The sequence below is a fragment of the Hypanus sabinus genome, chromosome 13 (genome assembly GCF_030144855.1).
Source record: "Hypanus sabinus isolate sHypSab1 chromosome 13, sHypSab1.hap1, whole genome shotgun sequence".
NCBI lineage: Eukaryota > Metazoa > Chordata > Chondrichthyes > Myliobatiformes > Dasyatidae > Hypanus > Hypanus sabinus.
Window position 1 is genome coordinate 6,563,818 of NC_082718.1, and position 18,760 is coordinate 6,582,577.

At 39.9% G+C, this 18,760-nt stretch overlaps 1 protein-coding gene across 6 annotated transcripts in view; it reads right to left on the minus strand.

The window, feature by feature from the left end:
- The window catches only part of cep41 (centrosomal protein 41), a 61,490-nt gene that overhangs the window by 16,334 nt on the left and 26,396 nt on the right, over positions 1-18,760 (minus strand). For 5 of the 6 annotated variants that reach the window (XM_059987063.1, XM_059987062.1, XM_059987061.1 and 2 more), the window contains 4 exons: positions 13,008-13,069; positions 12,351-12,417; positions 11,484-11,643; positions 6,179-6,345 (listed from right to left, as the gene is read on the minus strand). In XM_059987063.1, the coding sequence (XP_059843046.1) occupies positions 6,179-6,345; positions 11,484-11,643; positions 12,351-12,417; positions 13,008-13,069 (456 nt within the window). Of the gene's footprint in view, positions 1-6,178; positions 6,346-11,483; positions 11,644-12,350; positions 12,418-13,007; positions 13,070-14,918; positions 15,119-18,760 lie in introns of those variants that run through there. The other variant, XM_059987060.1, reaches the window with a different exon arrangement.

Below are 18,760 nucleotides of genomic sequence, written 5' to 3' on the forward strand. Positions count from 1 at the left end.
TGGGATAACGGAGACATGGCTGCAAGGGGATCAGACCTGGGAATTGCGTGTACCAGGGTATATGTGCTATCGTAGAGACAGAAATATGGGAAGAGTGGGTGGGGTGGCCCTGTTGGTGAGGAATGAGATTCAGTCCTTAGCAAGAGGTGACTTGGGAACAGGGGAAGTAGAGTCTGTGTGGATTGAGCTGAGGAACAGTAAGGGTAAAAAGACCCTAATGGGTGTTGTGTACAGGCCCCCAAACAGTAGCGTGAATATTGGGTACAAGTTGATTAGGGAGTTAACATTGGCATGTGCTAAAGGCAATGCAGTCGTTATGGGAGATTTCAACATGCAGGTGAACTGGGAGAATCAAGTAGGTGCTGGACCCCAGGATAGGGAGTTTGTGGAGTGTCTAAGGGATGTATTTTTGGAACAGCTTGTGCTTGAGCCAACCAGGAACGAGGCTATTTTGGACTTGGTGATGTGTAATGAACAGGAATTGATAAGTGATCTTGAAGTAAAGGAGCCATTAGGAAGTAGTGATCATAACATGATAAGTTTTTATCTACAATTTGAGAGGGATAAGGGCAGATCAGAGGTGTCAGTGTTGCAATTAAATAAAGGAGACTACGGAGCCATGAGAGAAGAGCTGGCCAAAGTCAAATGGGCGGATGCCCTGGCAGGAAAGACAGTGGATCAGCAGTGGCAGATATTCTTGCTCATAATACAAAAGATGCAAAAGCAGTTCATTCCAATGAGAAGGAAGGATTCAAAGAGGGGGAAGGGGCCACAGTGGTTGACAAAGGAAGTCAGAGATTGTATAGCATTAAAGAAAAAGAAGTATGACAGGGCTAAGATGAGTGGGAATACAGATGATTGGGAAAGTTTTAAGGAACAGCAGATCTTAACTAGAAAAGCAATACGGAGAGAAAAAAATCAGGTATGAGCTCAGTCTAGCCAGGAATATAAAAGGGGATAGCAAAAGCTTTTTTAGGTATGTGAAGAGAAAGAAGATAGTTAAGAACAATGTTGGCCCCTTGAAGAATGAATTGGGAGAAATTGTTATTGGAAACAGGGAAATGGCAAAAGAATTTAATGCGAATACTTTAGATCTGTCTTCACCAGGGAGGACACAAGCAATCTCCCAGATGTATGGATGGGCCAAGGTCATAAGATATCAGAGGAATTGAGACAGATTGACATTAGGAAAGAAACTATGATGAGTAGACTGGTAGGACTGAAGGCTAATAAATCCCCGGGTCCAGATGGTCTGCATCCGAGGGTTCTAAAAGAGGTGGCTCAGGAAATTGCGGATGCATTGGTAATCATTTTCCAATGGTCCTTAGATTCAGGATCAGTTCCTGAAGATTGGAGAGTGGCTAATGTTATTCCACTTTTCAAGAAGGGAGGGAAGGAGAAAACAGAGAACTATCGCCCTGTTAGCCTAATGTCAGTCGTGGGGAAGATGCTTGAGTCCATTATTAAGGACGAAATAGTGGCACATCTTGATGGCAGTAATAGGATTAGGCCGAGCCAGCATGGATTTACCAAGGGCAAATCATGCTTGACTAATCTGTTGGAGTTTTTTTGAGGGTGTAACAGGGATGTTAGACAAGGGTAACCAGTGGATGCTGTGTACCTAGATTTTCAGAAGGCATTCGATAAGGTGCCACATAGGAGATTGGTGAGTAAAATCAGAGCTCATGGCATTGGGGGCAGGGTTTCAACATGGATAGAAAACTGGTTGGCAGATAGAAAGCAAAGGGTAGCAGTGAGTGGGTGTTTCTCGGACTGGCTGGAGGTGACTAGTGGGGTACCACAGGGCTCTGTATTGGGACCACAGCTCTTTACGATTTATGTCAACGATTTAGATGAGGGCATTGAAAACTATATCAGCAAGTTTGCTGACGATACTAAACTGGGTGGCAGTGTGACATGTGAAGAGGATGTTAGGGGAATACAGGGAGACTTGGATAGGCTGGGTGAGTGGGCAGAGACTTGGCAGATGTCATTCAATGTGAATAAATGTGAAGTTATCCACTTTGGAAGCAGGAACAAGAGGGCAATTGTCTGAACGGTGTAGAGTTAGGTAAGGGAGAAATGCAAAGAGACCTAGGAGTCCTAGTTCATCAGTCAATGAAGGTGAATGAGCAAGTGCAACAGGCAGTGAAGAGGGCAAATGGAATGTTGGCCTTTATTACAAGGGGAATTGAGTACAAGAACAAGGATGTCCTTTTGCATTTGTACAGGGCCCTGGTGAGACCACACCTGGAATATTGTGTACAGTTTTGGTCTCCAGGTTTGAGGAAGGACATTCTGGCAATTGAGGAAGTGCAGCGTAGATTCACTAGGTTGATTCCTGAGATGGCAGGGCTGTCTTACGCAGAGAGATTGGAGAGATTGGGCTTGTACACACTGGAATTGAGGAGATTGAGAGGGGATCTGATTGAAACGTTTAAGATAATTAAAGGATTTGATAGGATTGAGGCAGGAAATATGTTCCAGATGTTGGGAGAGTCCAATACCAGAGGGCATGGATTGAGAATAAGAGGTCAGTTATTTAAAACAGAGTTGAGGAAGAGCTTCTTCTCCCAGAGAGTTGTGGAGGTGTGGAATGCACTGCCTTGGAAGATGGTGGAGGCCAATTCTCTGGATGCTTTCAAGAAGGAGCTAGATAGATATCTGATGGATAGGGGAATCAAGGGATATGGGGACAAGGCAGGGACTGGGTATTGATAGTGAATGATCAGCCATGATCTCAGAATGGCGGTGCAGACTCGAGGGGCCGAATGGTCTACTTCTGCACCTATTGTCTATTGTCTAAAACACAGGGAAAGCGGTAAAACATAAAAAAACAAAAAACTCAAAAGCTGAAATGTCAACAGCTCTGAAGTATTCACTGTCTTTGTTCAGTATTTAGTTGAACCACCTCCAATAGTATTCTTACATAAGTCTCTATTATTTGCACAATGTGACGGAGCAAGATTTGTTCATTCCTCCTTGCAAAATTGCTCAAACTACGCCAGGTTAGTTGGGGAGTAGCAGTGGACAGCAATCTTGAGGTCTTGTCAGAGATATTCGATTGGGTTAAGGTCAGGACTTTGCACCACTCAAGGACATTGACTTTCTTCATTTGAAGTCACCCCAAGGTTGACTTAGCAGTGTACTTTGGTTACTGTCCTGCTAAAAGATGAACTTCCTCCCCAGTTTTAGCTTTCTGACAGCAGCTAGCAGGTTTATATCCAGGATCTCTCTGTATTTAGCAGCATTCATCTTCTCATCAATCCTGACCAGATTTCCATTCCCTGCTGCTGAAAAGCATCCCCATAGCATGAAGCAACCTCCACCATACCTTACAGTAAGGATGGTTTTAGCTGGCTGATCACAGTACTATATTTACACTACATGTACTGCTTAATGTTGAGGCCAAAATATTGCACTTTAGTCTCATCCGACCACGAGTCCTCCTTCTACATCTTTATGGTATCTTCTAAGTGACACTTTGCAAAGTCTTCATGGGCAAAGGTATGTTTTAATTTAGCAAGAGCTTTTTCATTGCCACTCTTCTATAAACACTTTTTTGTGCAAGGCCTTAACAGGTTATGGAGTCATGAACTTCATCTCCAATTGCAGCCACTGACTTCTGCTGCTCACTCAGAGTGACTGTTGGGGTCACAGTAGCTTTGCTTACAAGTGCCATTCTTCTCCTGCCTCTAAGTTTATAGTGGCGGCTTGACATAGGCAGTGTGGCTGTGGATTCATATTTTGTCCATGATGGACTGCACTAAATTCTGAGGCATGTTCAGTGCCTTTGAAATGGTCTTGTACCCTTTCCCAGATGTGTGCTTCTCTATTACCATTTCCTTGATTTGTCTTTTGTCGTCATTCTGGCTTGGTCTGTTGAAAATATACCATACTGTTGGACCTTACAGAGAGAGGGGTATTTATTCTTATGAATTAATTGAAAACAGATCCTCCAATTTTCTACATCACCAAATTGAGTCAATTGGTAAGCTAATATACAATATTGCAACTCTTCTAATTTTCTCCAAATTTAGACATAACAAAGTTTGAGAAAGCCAATGAAATACGGTAGGGGGATTAATTTCTTTCCAATTCAACAAAATAGATCTTCTAGCCATTAATGTAAGAAATGCAATCATTCAACAAGCAGAAGAAGATAAATGGATTGAGTCCACCATTGGTAAACCAAAAATTGCAGTAATAGGATGAGGTTGTAAATCAATGTTCAATACCGTGGAAATAATTTTGAAAATGTCTTTCCAATATTTTTTCAAAAGTGGACATGACCAAAGCATATGAGTTAAAGACTAACTCAGAATGACATCTGTCACATATAGGATTTATATGCAAATAAAAACGAGCCAATTTATCCTTGGACATACGAGCCCTGTGCACAACTTTAAACTGTATTAATGAATGTTTAGCACATATAAATGATAAATTAACTAATTGAAGAATTTTGTCCCAATTCTCAATAAGCATAATAAAGTTAAGTTCTCTTTCCCAATCATTTTTAATCTTATAGAAGGCCTCTGAACATATTTTCATAATTATATTGTAAAGTTTTGATATTACACCTTTCTGAGAAGGATTTAGTTCTAACAAATTCTCCAAAATACCTGAAGGCTCAAAATTTGGAAAGGTAGGAAGTACAGTGTTTAAGAAATTCCTAATCTGTAAATATCTAAAAAAATGAAATCTAGGCAAATTATATTTATTAGATAATTGTTCAAAAGACATAAAACAATTATCCAAAAATAATCCATAACTTTGTTATTGTCTAAATTTGGAGAAAAGAAGAAGTGTTGTATTTGACCCTTCTATTAATTTTGAAAAGACATGGAGACCATTTATTCAATATTTTCATATGATGTAATTTGACCCTGTTCCAATCCTATTTGTTTTTTCTGTTTTGATTATACATATGTTGAGAGGATCGGAGTTGGCGACACTGATGATTTTGTACTTTTTTTAATAGACACTATAAACAGCCCATTATTTATTTTTTTTAATTTTTTTTTTCCTTTTCTTCTTTTCTCTCTTTTTTTCTCTTTATTAGTGTTAGGTTGTTAGATTAGTTTTTCTTAGGGTTAATTTTTTTTTCTTTTTCTCTTTTCTGTTTTTTTATATATGATATATCTAGTTTTGTTCTGTTTATATGATATTTGTATCATTCATGATTTGGAAAGACTTAACTATATTGTAATTATTGCTTGTGTATCTTTTCATGTTCAGTGTAACTTTGTAAGTTTGTAATCTCACTATCTATGTATTAATCTTATCATGTTGATATTAATAATAATAAAGAGATTGAAAAAGAAAAAAAATACAATATTGCACCTGAGGAAAGTTAGCAAGTAATTACAAAAGGGAGGAATTTTTTTTTCAGTCTCACAGTTTTTGTTTTTAAGTTTTAGTAAATGGTTTTGGAATTTTTCTTTTGATTTGTCATGATGCACATGTTTTGTAGATTAGTTCAAAAAAATCCTACTTGAACATATTTTAAATTTAGAAAATAGGACAATAGAATGTGAAAATAGCTGTGGGAGATGAATACCTTCTCAGGGCTCTGTAAATTAGATGCATTACGTGTTGGGAATTTGGTGAAAATGCTGGCAAGACTCACACTATTTTAAATCAAGTCTATAGGATGCAACCAGAATGTAAAACAAAACCTTCAAACTCTAATTCCTGAAATATACTGCAGGTAGACAAAGCTCTGTATTGGAAGTACAAGCTTGAGTCCCAGTCTTAATTTCATGCTATAGAGAGTTGTGAGAAAATTCTAAAGCAGTAAGGATACATTAGTACATGAATGGGAAGGCTATGGTCCAGGTGCAGATCAGTGGTACTAGGCAAAATAACAGATTGGCTTGAAGGGCCAAAGGTCTTACTTCTGTACTTAGCAACTCTTTGACTATGACCATGATACTCTGACCAAAAAAAAAATGAACGGACAAAAAAAAGCAGATTCCGTAAGTGGAATGGAGGGAAACTCACTTGCTTAATGAGAACAGGGATTTATACTCCACACTTTACCTACTACAACAGGCTAACGTAAAATTGTTTTTATGCATTAACTACAATGATCTTTATTGACCTGAAAATAATGATTAAAGTTTTACCCATATAACCGGCAAATGACAACTGAACTAACATCTTCATGCATTACCTCCAATAATATGACATTTTTCATAGGCGTCCCGGTCTCGTACATCCAACAACAGATAAGGGCAGTCCGGATAAGGACCATCTGTTTTTTCAGGACATTCAGAAGGCTTAGAATGGAACTCTTTCTGTTTCCTCTCCAGGTCAATTTCCCCAACACCACTTATAACACTTATGAGAAAAATACAAAAATTATGGAACCATAAACTACCAGATTCTAATAGTTAATAGCAAATTTTAGTAGTTAAGAATCAAGGACAAACTTTTTAAAATATAATTTAAAGGTGTAAAAAGATATTCTAACAAGTTGGCAGAAACTTAAAAAAAACGCTTTAAATATTCAGATCAGGAAACATTTGTGAAAAGTATTAAACATTGGAGATCATCCAGTTCTCACCATAATTAGGAACAAAGTAAGTTTTAGAATGCCATAAAAAGGGTCAAGGGCAGGACTGCGACAGGTGCAAGGGAGAGAAGTGACAAATAGTTGCGGCAGTGCAGATGAAGAAAGATGATAATAGGAAACAAAAGCTTGAGGAGCTGCAGATACAGAATAATATTTAGAATTAGCAGATAGATATTAGAAATTTGAAATCAGAATTCTGGAATTATTATTAATCCAAATATACTGAACTTGATGTTGAAGGTGAAGGTCAGAAGACAATGATTTTGAGCTTCACTAGAGGTTGAGGAACCAGGTGGTCAGATCTAATGTCTCAGACTGATTCCATGCCTACATAGTACTCCTTAGGAGCACAAAAATAGTCCAACTACATGCGATGAGGATAGGTGTACGTATAGTTTTCCTTCCTAAACACAAACATCAAACAAAAAATGTTACATTACTGATCCCCATTGGACTTCTGCTCAAAATGTCTGCTTTTGTGTTTATAAACAGAATAGATAGTGCAGATGCTAGAAATCCAGAGCAACACATACAAAATGCTGGAGAAACTCAGCAGGTCAGGCATCAAAATAAACAGTCAACATTTCGGGCCAAGACCCTTCAGTAGGACTGGAAAGGAAGGTGAAAAAAAACGCCAGAACAATAAGTTGTGGGGCAAGGAGAAGGAGGACTAACTAGAAGGTGATAGGTGAAGCCAGAGGGCGGGAAAGATAAAGGGGCGGAGAAGAAGTAATCTTCTTGGAGAGGAGAGTAGACTATGGGAGAGAAAAGGGCAGGCACCAGGGGGAGGTGATGGGCAGGTGAGAAGAGGTAAGAGGTCAGAGTGGAGAATAGAAGAAGAGGGAAGGGGAAGGATTAAAAAAAATAAATCGATGCCATCAGATTGGAGGCTACCTTGACAGAAAACAAGCCATGAGCTAACACGTCAGAATGGGAAAGGGGATAGGAATTAAAATGGTTGGCCACTGGGAAATTCCGCTTTTGGCGGATGGCGAGATGCTCAACAAACCAGTCCCCCAATTTATGTTGTGTTTCACCAATGTACAGGAGTCTGCATTCAGAAGCACTGGATACAATGGACAACCCCAACAGATTTTCAGGTAAAGTGTTGCCTCACCTGGAAGGACAGTTTGGGGTCCTGAATGGACTTAAGGGATGAGGTAAATGGGCAGGTGTAGCATTTCTGTTACTTGCAGGGATATGAGCCCTCATATTGGTGGAGATGGATGAACAGAGAAGGGAATTACAGAGGAAATGATTCCTGTGGAAAGGAGGGAGTGAAGGGAGGAGTGGAGTTAAAGATGTGTTTGGCAATAGGATCCCATTGAAAATGGCAGAAGTTGCAGAGAATAACAGGTTGGATATAGTGGCTCACTATAGTGGGGTGGTAAGTGAGGACACAAGGAATGCTATCCCTGTTAATGCGATGGGAAGTTGAGGTGAGCATGGAAGTCCAGGAAATTGCATCAATGGTGGAGGAAGGGACATCACTGATGTCCTGGAAAGAAAAGCCTCATTCTGGGAACAGATGTGACAGAGATGAATAAACTGAGAAAAGGAAATAGCATTTTTACAGGAGACATGGTAGCAAGAGGTATAGTCATGATAACCACGGGAATCAGTAGGTTTACAAAAGATGTTGGTAGATATTTTGTTTCCAGAGATGGAGACAGAGAGATTGAGAAAGGAGAAAGATATGTCAGAAATGGACCAAGTGAATTGAAAGGTTGGGTGGAAATTGGAGGTAAAGTAGATGAACTTGACGAGCTCAGCACAAGTGCATGAAGCAGTACCAATGTAGTTGTTAATGTAGCACAGGAAGCATTGGGAGGCATTACCCATGAAGGCTTGGAACATGGACTGTTCTACATACTGTTACATATCAAACGTTTCTTTTTAGTAACCGTAAGTGTCATTTAGGCTCGCCTGAACGAGACGGGTGGATTACGTCATTATAACAAATGTGTAGAGGTTCCTTCTATTTCTGAGAGGTTTCTGGAAAAATTCATCAGTTAACAGAGCTACCAGAGAGGGAGTGAACTGAGTTGAGTGAGTTGAAGAGTTCACTACAGCAGTGGGTGGTCCCAATATTTCTCCGTGTTGGAAGATTGTGATAATTTGTGGCACACAGTGCATATTGGATATGTGACTGTCACTTTGTATGATCCATACTTGGATTTCTGCAGTATTCTGTGGCGACCTCTTTTTGTTAACCTACACATGGATTCGGGTGTGTTACGTGGCAACCACTTCTGCTAAGGAATATTCCGTGACTGTCACCTTGCTATCCCTGCATGAACTCTAGTATTTAAGTGATGACTACTTGACTTCTGGACTCCTCTGTGACTGTCACCTTGTGTCATCATAATGCAGATTTTATGAACCCTTCCTCATGGACACCTGTACCTGTTCCTGTGGAACTCAGAACCTTCTGGATTGCCATCCTAGGACTCTGTTTAAATTGTCTATATTTTGGGTTGAGTAAGACTTGGGAAGAGCTATTTCCAGACCTCCCCAGTTTGTGAGCCAAGATGCATTGCACTGTTAATTTTGGTTAGGGGAGTAACTGTTTTAATTGACAATTAAGTCAAGTCACTTTTTGTCATTTTGACCGTAACTGCTGGTACAGTACATAGTAAAAACGAGACAATGTTTTTCAGGACCATGGTGTTACATGACACAGTACAAAAACTACACTGAACTACGTAAAAAAACAACACAGAGAAAAAACACTAGACTACAGACCTACCCAGGACAAAACAGTGCAGACATTACAATAAATAATAAACAAGACAAGAGGGCAGTAAGGTGTCAGTCCAGACTCTGGGTATTGAGGAGTCTGATAGCTTGGTGGAAGAAACTGTTACACAGTCTGGTCGTGACAGCCCGAGTGCTTCGGTGCCTTTTCCCAGATGGCAGGAGGGAGAAGAGTTTGTATGAGGGGTGCGTGGGGTCCTTCATAATGCTGGTTGCTTTGCAGATGCAGCGTGTAGCGTAAATATCCATAATGGCGGGAAGAGAGACCACGATGATCTTCTCAGCTGACCTCACTATCTGTTGCAGGATCTTGCGATCTGAGATGGTGCAATTTCCAAACCAGGCAGTGATGCAGCTGCTCAGGATGCTCTCAGTACAACTCCTGTAAAATGTGATGAGGATGGGGGGTGGGAGATGGACTTTCCTCAGCCTTCGCAGAAAGTAGAGACGCTGCTGGGCCTTCTTTGCTATGGAGCTGGTGTTGGGGGACCAGGTGAGATCCTCCGCCAGGTGAACACCAAGAAATTTGGTGCTCTTTACGATCTCTACCGAGGAGCCGTCAATGTTCAGCGGGGTGTGGTCGCTCTGTGCCCTCCTGAAGTCAATAACCATCTCTTTTGTTTTGTTCACATTCAGAGACAGGTTGTTGGCTCTGCACCAGTCCATTAGCCGCTGCACCTCCTCTCTGTCGTTCTTGCTGATGAGACCCACCACGGTCGTATCATCGGCGAATTTGATGATATGGTTCGTGCTGTGTTTTGCAGCACAGTCGTGGGTCAGCACAGTGAACAGCAATGGACTGAGCACACAGCCCTGAGGGTCTCCCAGTCAGGAAGTCTAGAATCCAGTTGCAGAGGGAGGTGTTCAGGCCCAGTAGGCTCAGCTTTCCAATCAATTTCTGAGGGATGATTGTGTTGAATGCTGAACTGAAGTCTATGAACAGCATTTGAACGGACGTGTCCTTTTTGTCTAGGTGGGTTAGGGTCAGGTGGAAGGTGATGGCAATGGCGTCATCTGTTGAGTAGTTGGGATGGTATGCAAATTGCAGGGGCTCCAGTGAGGGGGGCAGCAGGGTCTTCATGCGCCTCATGACGAGCCTCTTCAAACACTTCATGATGATGATGTGAGTGCAATGGGACACTAGTCATTTAGGCAGGACACTGAAGGCTTCATTGAAAACTAAAGTCTTCACTGAAGAATTAAATAGAAAATATAGTTGTTTAACATTAAAAATCTGTGCCTGTGGTCTATTACTGCTGGCACGTATCAGTACCAATGAAAAGGCAGGCATATTTGGGGCCCATGTGGGTGCTCATGCCAATCCCTTGAGTTTTGAGAAAGTAAGAGGAATTGAAGGAAAAATTGTTGGGTTTGAGGACCAGTTCTGCCAGATGGAGGAGAACTGGATGAGTCAGGACTTCTGCGTTGTCAAGAAATGACAAGATCAGCTTCAGTACATAGTCAAGTAGATTTTGGTTGTTCTTAGCCTTAATTCACAGATAAAAACTAAGCAGTTGAATGAGCTAAGAGTAGGTACCCTGGTCTCTGGCATTGTAAAAGTCAATAACTTTGAGGTGAGCCTTTTAAATTTAGGTAAATAACTAAATGTCCATTTTCTTTATATCTACCCTTCAACTTGAATGAAGGGTTAAAACAGTTTTATGTTATACCAAACAAGCCTGGACTCTGAGCAAAATATCATGAAATCTGTCTGTTTTGTCCTCATCTGGTCACAAGTTGTAACTAAAGCACACATTTAAAAAAAAAGTTGTTATATATAAAATGAAGGCAAGTTTACACATAGTTTTGGTATTTCTGAGTAATTACTTAGCACCAGTTTTAAACTGAGTGAAATATTTGTAGGAAATGCATAATGTTAGTTACAACTGAACTATAATCACAATGTTGTGTTTCATGTAGGACTGACTATAATCCAATCACTTATTGAAATGACAAGGGTTTGCTCCTTTCAGATATCATTAGTCCTGGTAATTAAACCCAGCATTATAACGTTTTTATTTTAAAGTAATTAAACATTGTTTACTTGCTTAAGTTTGTTCGTTTTTTTTTAGAAATCGTGTGACTGACGCTACATGACAAAGAAAGAAATATAATCATGATCATTTGTCAGTAGAGGAACTCTTACCTTTGGAGGGTGGAACGAGCCGTTAGTGGTTTTTCATCTGACTCATCATTACTTATTAATTCTATTGGAGATTTCTGTGTTTTTTCCACTGGACTTTGATCATCATTTCTCTTTATTGCACCCAGCTCAGGCTCATTCGCAGAGACAACAGAATTCAAATCTGAAGGGAACAACACTAAATTTAAAAGCAGCAAGTAGTGGAGATTAGAATATGTAGAATAACTAGTGGAGAAACACTAGAGGTGATGTATTTGAACTTTGAACAAGAAAGCTTTGGATTGAGGTCTCAAAATAAAGAGATTACAATCCAAATTTAAAACACATTTCACTGAGTAATATATTGGAACAGACAGAAAAAAAAATCATTTGACATCCTGGAAACAGTAGGAACAAAAGGGTCTTCTTCTAAGTGGCAAGCAATGATTGGTGAGGCTCCACAGGGATCAGTGCTGTGTCCCCACTATACATAACAGTAAGTGAACTAAGTTTAACAATTTCATTCTACATATAAAACAAAACTGGCAAGAGTCTGAGCTGTGAGGAGGAAGAAAAAATGCCTCCATATCATGTAGACAAGTTGGATGAGTGAACAAACGCATGTCAAATGCAGTACAATATAACTTGGTACCAGAAATAAAAAGAAATTATTTTGCAAATGATGAATGCTTGGAAAAGTGGGAGGGGTGCATTAGGGAGACAAAAGGTTAAATGGTCTACTCATGCTCCTGTTATCTATGTTTGAATGTTTGTGTTTCATAGGAGATTTCTATTTAGTAATGATTTCTCATCCATTATCCTGCACTCTCCAGTTATAAACACTGCAGGGTCATTGCTAAAACTTTAACAGATTCTTTAATGGATACAAACCTTCCTCCTGTTGCAGATCTTCAAACACCCCATTATCTTGCTCATTCACAGAAGCCACTTGTAGCACCTATGTTAATTACAAAAGTAAATTAAAATATTGTTCTAAACTACCTGAAGAATAAATATAAAAGACACAGAATCCCCTCAACTTCCTAACTATAGCTGATGAAACAGGTATTTATACCACATTTTGCATTATAACACACATTTCATTCGGAATTCAGATATCAAAAATTAAACTCATTGATTTCTATGGATTACAACTGCAAAGTATTCCCCACTTTGTAGTGTTTACCTCAGATCTGAGATGAATGTCTGAGGAATATTCATCCTTCAATCACAACTGCCATTTCTGAGGAAACAGCACAAAATCTGTCTCCTATCTAAAAGAAACACGTTTAGGGTTTTAGTAAATGCCGCATTCAGTTTAGAAACTCCATCCCCTTCATTTATTCATCCTCAATAAATTTCAGGCTGGGATTTTAAACTGACAGAATTACATGTTTTAGAAAAATACAGTTATGACTTTAGAAAAAATGATATATTTCAATCACAATTAAGGACATCTGGTAAAAACAATTTGAGACCCGATTCTCTAGGTATTGGATTATATAAAATGGCCTACTGGCTCATGACTTACTAAAAAAGAACACTTACCAACTGGGCAAATGTAGTGACTTTCAATCTTTTGAATAATTCATCTCTTTTATATCTATAATCTATTGAAAATAAAGGAAAAAAATAGTTCAAGTATGAGAATTTAAGACAATTACATTACAAAATGTATACAGATTATATTTCCAAAGTCATTTTGTATGCACCACAGTGTTTAAAGTGTACCAGATAGCATCTACAATCCAGATGTCATGCTGTTGGCAAATCTCAGTGGAAACTTACAGCATCCTGGTCAATTCCTAAAATGTTATTTTAACTGAGACAAAATGCTTTGTCAATTACATTTCTAGTAGTCAGACATATCAACGTTTTCAATCCACTTCTAATCATCTGTCAGCTTTGAGATCCATCAACCTCAATGACCCTTTTAAATATATTTACTGCCAACCTCTCAAGTGAGTACAAACCTTGGGAACACATAACAAACAGATGCTGTAAAATAAAGAGATAATTCTGAAAACTCCCAGGAGATTTATAGAAAACAATTCTTCCTCACAATTGGGTTAAGAAAATATCGAACCATTTAACAGACGAGACTCATAAAACATCAATCTGTACAGCATAGGAAAAGGTCCTTTCACCCATTATGTCTGTACTGACCATGATGCTAACCTAACTAATTGCATCAATCTGCACATGATCCACCTCTCTCTCTTCCATGCTCGTTCACGTTGAAGTTCAAGTTTATTGTCTTTGGTCTGTACATACATATACAACAAAACAAAATAACCAGAGTGCACCCAAAATTCATACATCACATTAAGAACATAAAACAAAATATTACTACAACTACAAAGTTAATAAAATATAATTCAAAGTGCAGGTGAAGCGCGCAGCTCAGTAAACAGTAAACCGCACTATCCTAGTGATGAGACCTTAGTGGCGGCAGGGTATCCATTCGTCTTAGAGTCTGGGGGTTGGAAGCTGCTATCCAGTTCAGCAATCTTAGTCCTGATGCTCTTGTACCTCCTTCCTGATGGTAGAAGGTGGAAGAGATTGTGTGATGGGTGGTGGGGACCCTCAACAGTACTTTGGACTGTTTGCATTCAATGCTCCCAATAAATGTCACAAATAGAAGGGAGGGCGACCCCAGAGATAACCTCAGTGACTTTTACTGTACTCTGCAGGGTTTGCGGTTCAATGCTTTGCAGCTTCCATACTTAAATACCTCTTAAAAATTGCTATTATATCTCCTTCTCCTACCTCCCCTGTCAGTGCATTCCAGGCAACTCAGACTCAAGAGTTTTTTTTAAATAGATGTCTCTCGCACTTCCTTCAACTTTCCCTCTGTCACCTTAACCCTTTACCATCTAGTATTTGACATTTTCATCTTAGGAACAGGACTCTGATTATCTACCACATCTATTCATCTCATAATTTTATATATTTCTATCAGGTTGCTTGTCAGCTCCCATCACGTGAAAGAAGACAATCCAAGTTTGTCCACTTTCCTTATAGCTAATCCTCTCTAATCCATCCTAGTAAGCCTTATCTGTACCTTCTCTAAATCCTCACACTCCACATTCTTCCTGTAACTATGGCTCAGGCCTGATGTGTTCATTTTTTGTTTCAATATGTTCCTTTGAATATACCACAGGCTATTCTTGCCTTATTTATATCAAGTCAGGAAATACTTTAAATAATCTATCCCAAAGATGGATCTACGTAGAACTTCATCCAATTCTTGTGTCAGTTTACACATTGAATTTCGCTTAATTTAGGGCTTCACTGTCTAAACAATTGTCTTTACAAATCTCACCTTCATACAAATTAAAATAAATTTCACTGATCGCATTTCACTTTAGTTTGCGAGTGTATTATCACACCTTTAAAATTAAGCATTGTCTAACCACTTAAATTAATGAAAACTGAAGCAGCTAAGATTTCTCTTACCTTGAGTTTGCTTGTTGTCATTTTGTGATCCCTCTTGGCTGATTGCTGACATATTTTGTCTGTTTATTTTCAGATCAATCTTATATTAAAAAAAACTTTCTACCTTTACTCTGCGAATAAACACCAAATTCACTGATTTTATTTACACCAGCATCAGTTTTGGGACTTCCTACATTTGCTGAAATTGTACTCATCCACTCAAAATATCATTCTAAGTTTATACACATCCTTTTATACGCAATGGCTTTATCTTGTGCAACTAAAGGGCCATTTATTTAAATCTATTCATGAAACACTCCGGTTACCTTCGACACAGTGAAGTACTGTGCTGACCAATGCAATTACCTGAACTAACAAAGCAGGCTATATCACTTATCCATGAGAAAATCTAGCAAATTTCCACAATCCATCTTAAATTCCTTTCACGAAAGGAAACTACCTGTACAGCTTTACAACTCGTAATAAATTACCTTTTGTAAAGTACCTGGGCATTCCACGAGAAGTTGAACAAAAAAGTTATTTAAAACTGCTAGAAATCAGAATTGATATTCATTTGACAGGTATGGTGCTGCCACAGTGCATCAAGCCTACTCAGAAAGAAATGGCTTTCTCAAAATTTTAAAAGGGAATTTTCAATTCGTAAGCAGCTACATTACACAGTTAATGAATAACAGCATTAGGCATCTTACAAATGCAGACGTGTTCTCTATCACTCAATATCCTCCAAGAGAGCCACAAACTTGTCATACGATTTGGAGGCTTGTGTGCCTGAATGACCCAGAGAGTTATGTTGGCTGGAGACAGGGTCTTGTGCCTTGACCTTGGTAGGGTCACCAATAGACAATAGATGCAGGAGTAGGCCATTCGGCCCTTCTAGCCAGCACCGCCATTCACTGTGACCATGGCTGATCATACACAATCAGTACCCCGTTCCTGTCCTCTTCCCATATCCCTTGACCCCGCTATCTACAAGAGCTCTATCTAACTCTCTTTTGAATGCATCCAGAGACTTGTGTTACATACCCCGTAACTGGGTCACTTACCAGCAAAGATAGAGAGGTCCGTTGAAGTCTGATGGTACTATTTTTAACAATATTTATTGATAAAAATACACAAAAATAATATCATTGCAAACATACAGATAATATACGTCGTCAATACTAAATCTAAAAGCGCGGGTATAATAATAATCGATAAGGGATAGCTCTATTGTTGTCTAGGGGATAATGTATTGTCCGATGGAAATATAAAAGTCACTTTAGTTCATTCAAGCTGCAGCTTTTTGATGGAGAGAGAGACGGGTTAAAACTTGCCCATTCCTTTTATGATGTCAATCCTTCGAGAGTCGTTGGGAGTTGATTTCCCCGTTGTTAGCTAAAAACCGTTCTTCCGTGGTAAAGGCCACCGATTCCGGGGCGAATGGAAACGGACGCAAGTGGCCTTCCTACCGGCTTTCGCTATTACGGGATCGCTAGCGTTTCTTCTGGTGCGTCTGAGTGGCTGTTCCCACAGACCCTCTTTTTATCCTGACTCACGGTCTCAGATGTCAATCAGGTTGGGATGATGCAATCCCTCCACCAACCTCCCCCTCGTTTCTTTGCCTGGGGCTTCGATGCATCGTACAGGATTCAATACACAATCCCGTCTCCAAGAGACAAAAGCCTGTATCAATGGTTCCACCTTTCAGAGGTCAGGACACATTCTAAACTCTTTGTGGATTCTGCATGTCTTTCTCTCATTTCCTGGGTCTCCTGAACTGACTCAATAGTGATCTTGTGATTCTCAAAAAGGAGGGGGCTACCCCATACCCTTTGGCCCCTCAGAGCTGTGGCACATTCGTAACACTTGGCCTCCACTGCCTTCTGGGGTAGAGCATTCCACATATCCACCACTCTCTGGGTGAAAAAGTTTTTCCGCATCTCTGTTCTAAATGGCCTACCCCTTATTCTTAAAATGTGGCCTCTAGTTCTGGACTCACCCATCAGTGGGAACATGCTTCCTGCCTCCAGTGTGTCCAATCCCTTAATAATCTTATATGTTTTAATCAGATCCCCTCTCATCCTTCTAAATTCCAGTGTATACAAGCCCAGTCGCTCCAATCTTTTAACATATGACAGTCCCGCCATTCCGGGAATTAACCTTGTGAACCTACACTGCACTCCCTCAATAGCAAGAATGTCCTTCCTCAAATTTGGAGACCAAAACTGCACACAATACTCCAGGTGGGGTCTCACCAGGGCCCTGTACAGCTGCAGAAGGACCTCTTTACTCCTATACTCAATTCCTCGTTATAAAAGCCAGCATGCCATTAGCTTTCTTCACTGCCTGCTGTACCTGCATGCTTGCTTTCATTGACTGATGTACAAGAACACCTAGATCTCGTTGTACTTCCCCTTTTCCTAACTTGACTCCATTTAGATAGTAATCTGCCTTCCTGTTCTTGCCACCAAAGTGGATAACCTCACATTTATCCACATTAAACTGCATCTGCCATACATTTGCCCACTCACCCAACCTGTCCAAGTCACCCTGCATTCTCATAACATCCTCCTGACATTTCACACTGCCACCCAGCTTTGTGCCATCAGCAAATTTGCTATTGTTACTTTTAATCCCTTCATCTAAATCATTAATGTATATTGTAAACAGCTGCAGTCCCAGCACCAAACCTTGCAGTACCCCACTGGTCACAGCCTGCCATTCTGAAAGGGACCTGTTAATCACTACTCTTTGTTTCCTGTCAGCCAGCCAATTTTCAATCCATGTTAGTACTCTGCCCCCAATACCATGTGCCCTAATTTTGCCTACTAATCTCCTATGTGGGACTTTATCAAAAGCTTTCTGGAAGTCCAGGTACACTACATCCACTGGCTCTCCCTTGTCCATTTTCATAGTTACAGCCTCAAAAAACTCCAAAAGATTAGTCAAGCATAGTTTTCCCTTCATAAATCCATGCTGTCTCGGACTGATCCTTCTACTGCTATCCAAATGTGTCGTAATTTCCTCTTTTATAATTGACTCCAGCATCTTTCCCACCACTGACGTCAGGCTAACTGGTCTATAATTCCCTGTTTTCTCTCTCCCTCCTTTCTTGAAAAGTGGGACAACATTAGCCACCCTCCAATTAGCAGGAACTGTTCCTGAATCTAGAGAACATTGGAAAATGATTACCAATGCGTCCACGATTTCGAGAGCCACCTCTTTAAGTACCCTGGGATGCAGACCATCAGGTCCCGGGGACTTATCAGCCTTCAGACTCAACAGTCTATCCAACACCATTTCTTGCCCAATATAAATTTCCTTCAGTTCATCCTTTACCCTAGTTCCTTTGGCCACTATTACATCTGGGAGATTGTTTGTGTCTTCCCTAGTGAAGACAGATCCAAAGTACCTGTTCAACTCATCTGCCATTTCCTTTTTCCCAATAATAAATTCACCCATTTCTGTCTTCAATGGCCCAATTTTGGTCTTAACTATTTTTTTGCTATTCACATACCTAAAGAAGCTTTTACTATCCTCCTTTATAGGTTTACCTTTGTACCTCATTTTTTCTTGGCGTATTGCCTTTTTTGCTATCTTCTGTTGCTCTTTAAAAGCTTCCCAGTCCTCCGGTTTCCTGCTCATCTTTGCCATGTTATACTTCTTCTCTTTTATTTTTATACTGCCCTTTACTTCCCTCGTCAGCCATGGCCGCCCCTTACTCCCCTTAGGATCCTTCTTCCTTTTTGGAATGAACCAATCCTGCACCTTCTGCATTATTCCCAGAAATACCTGCCATTTTTGTTCCACTGTCTTCCCTGCTAGGATATTGTTCCATTGAACTTTGGCCAGCAACTCCCTCA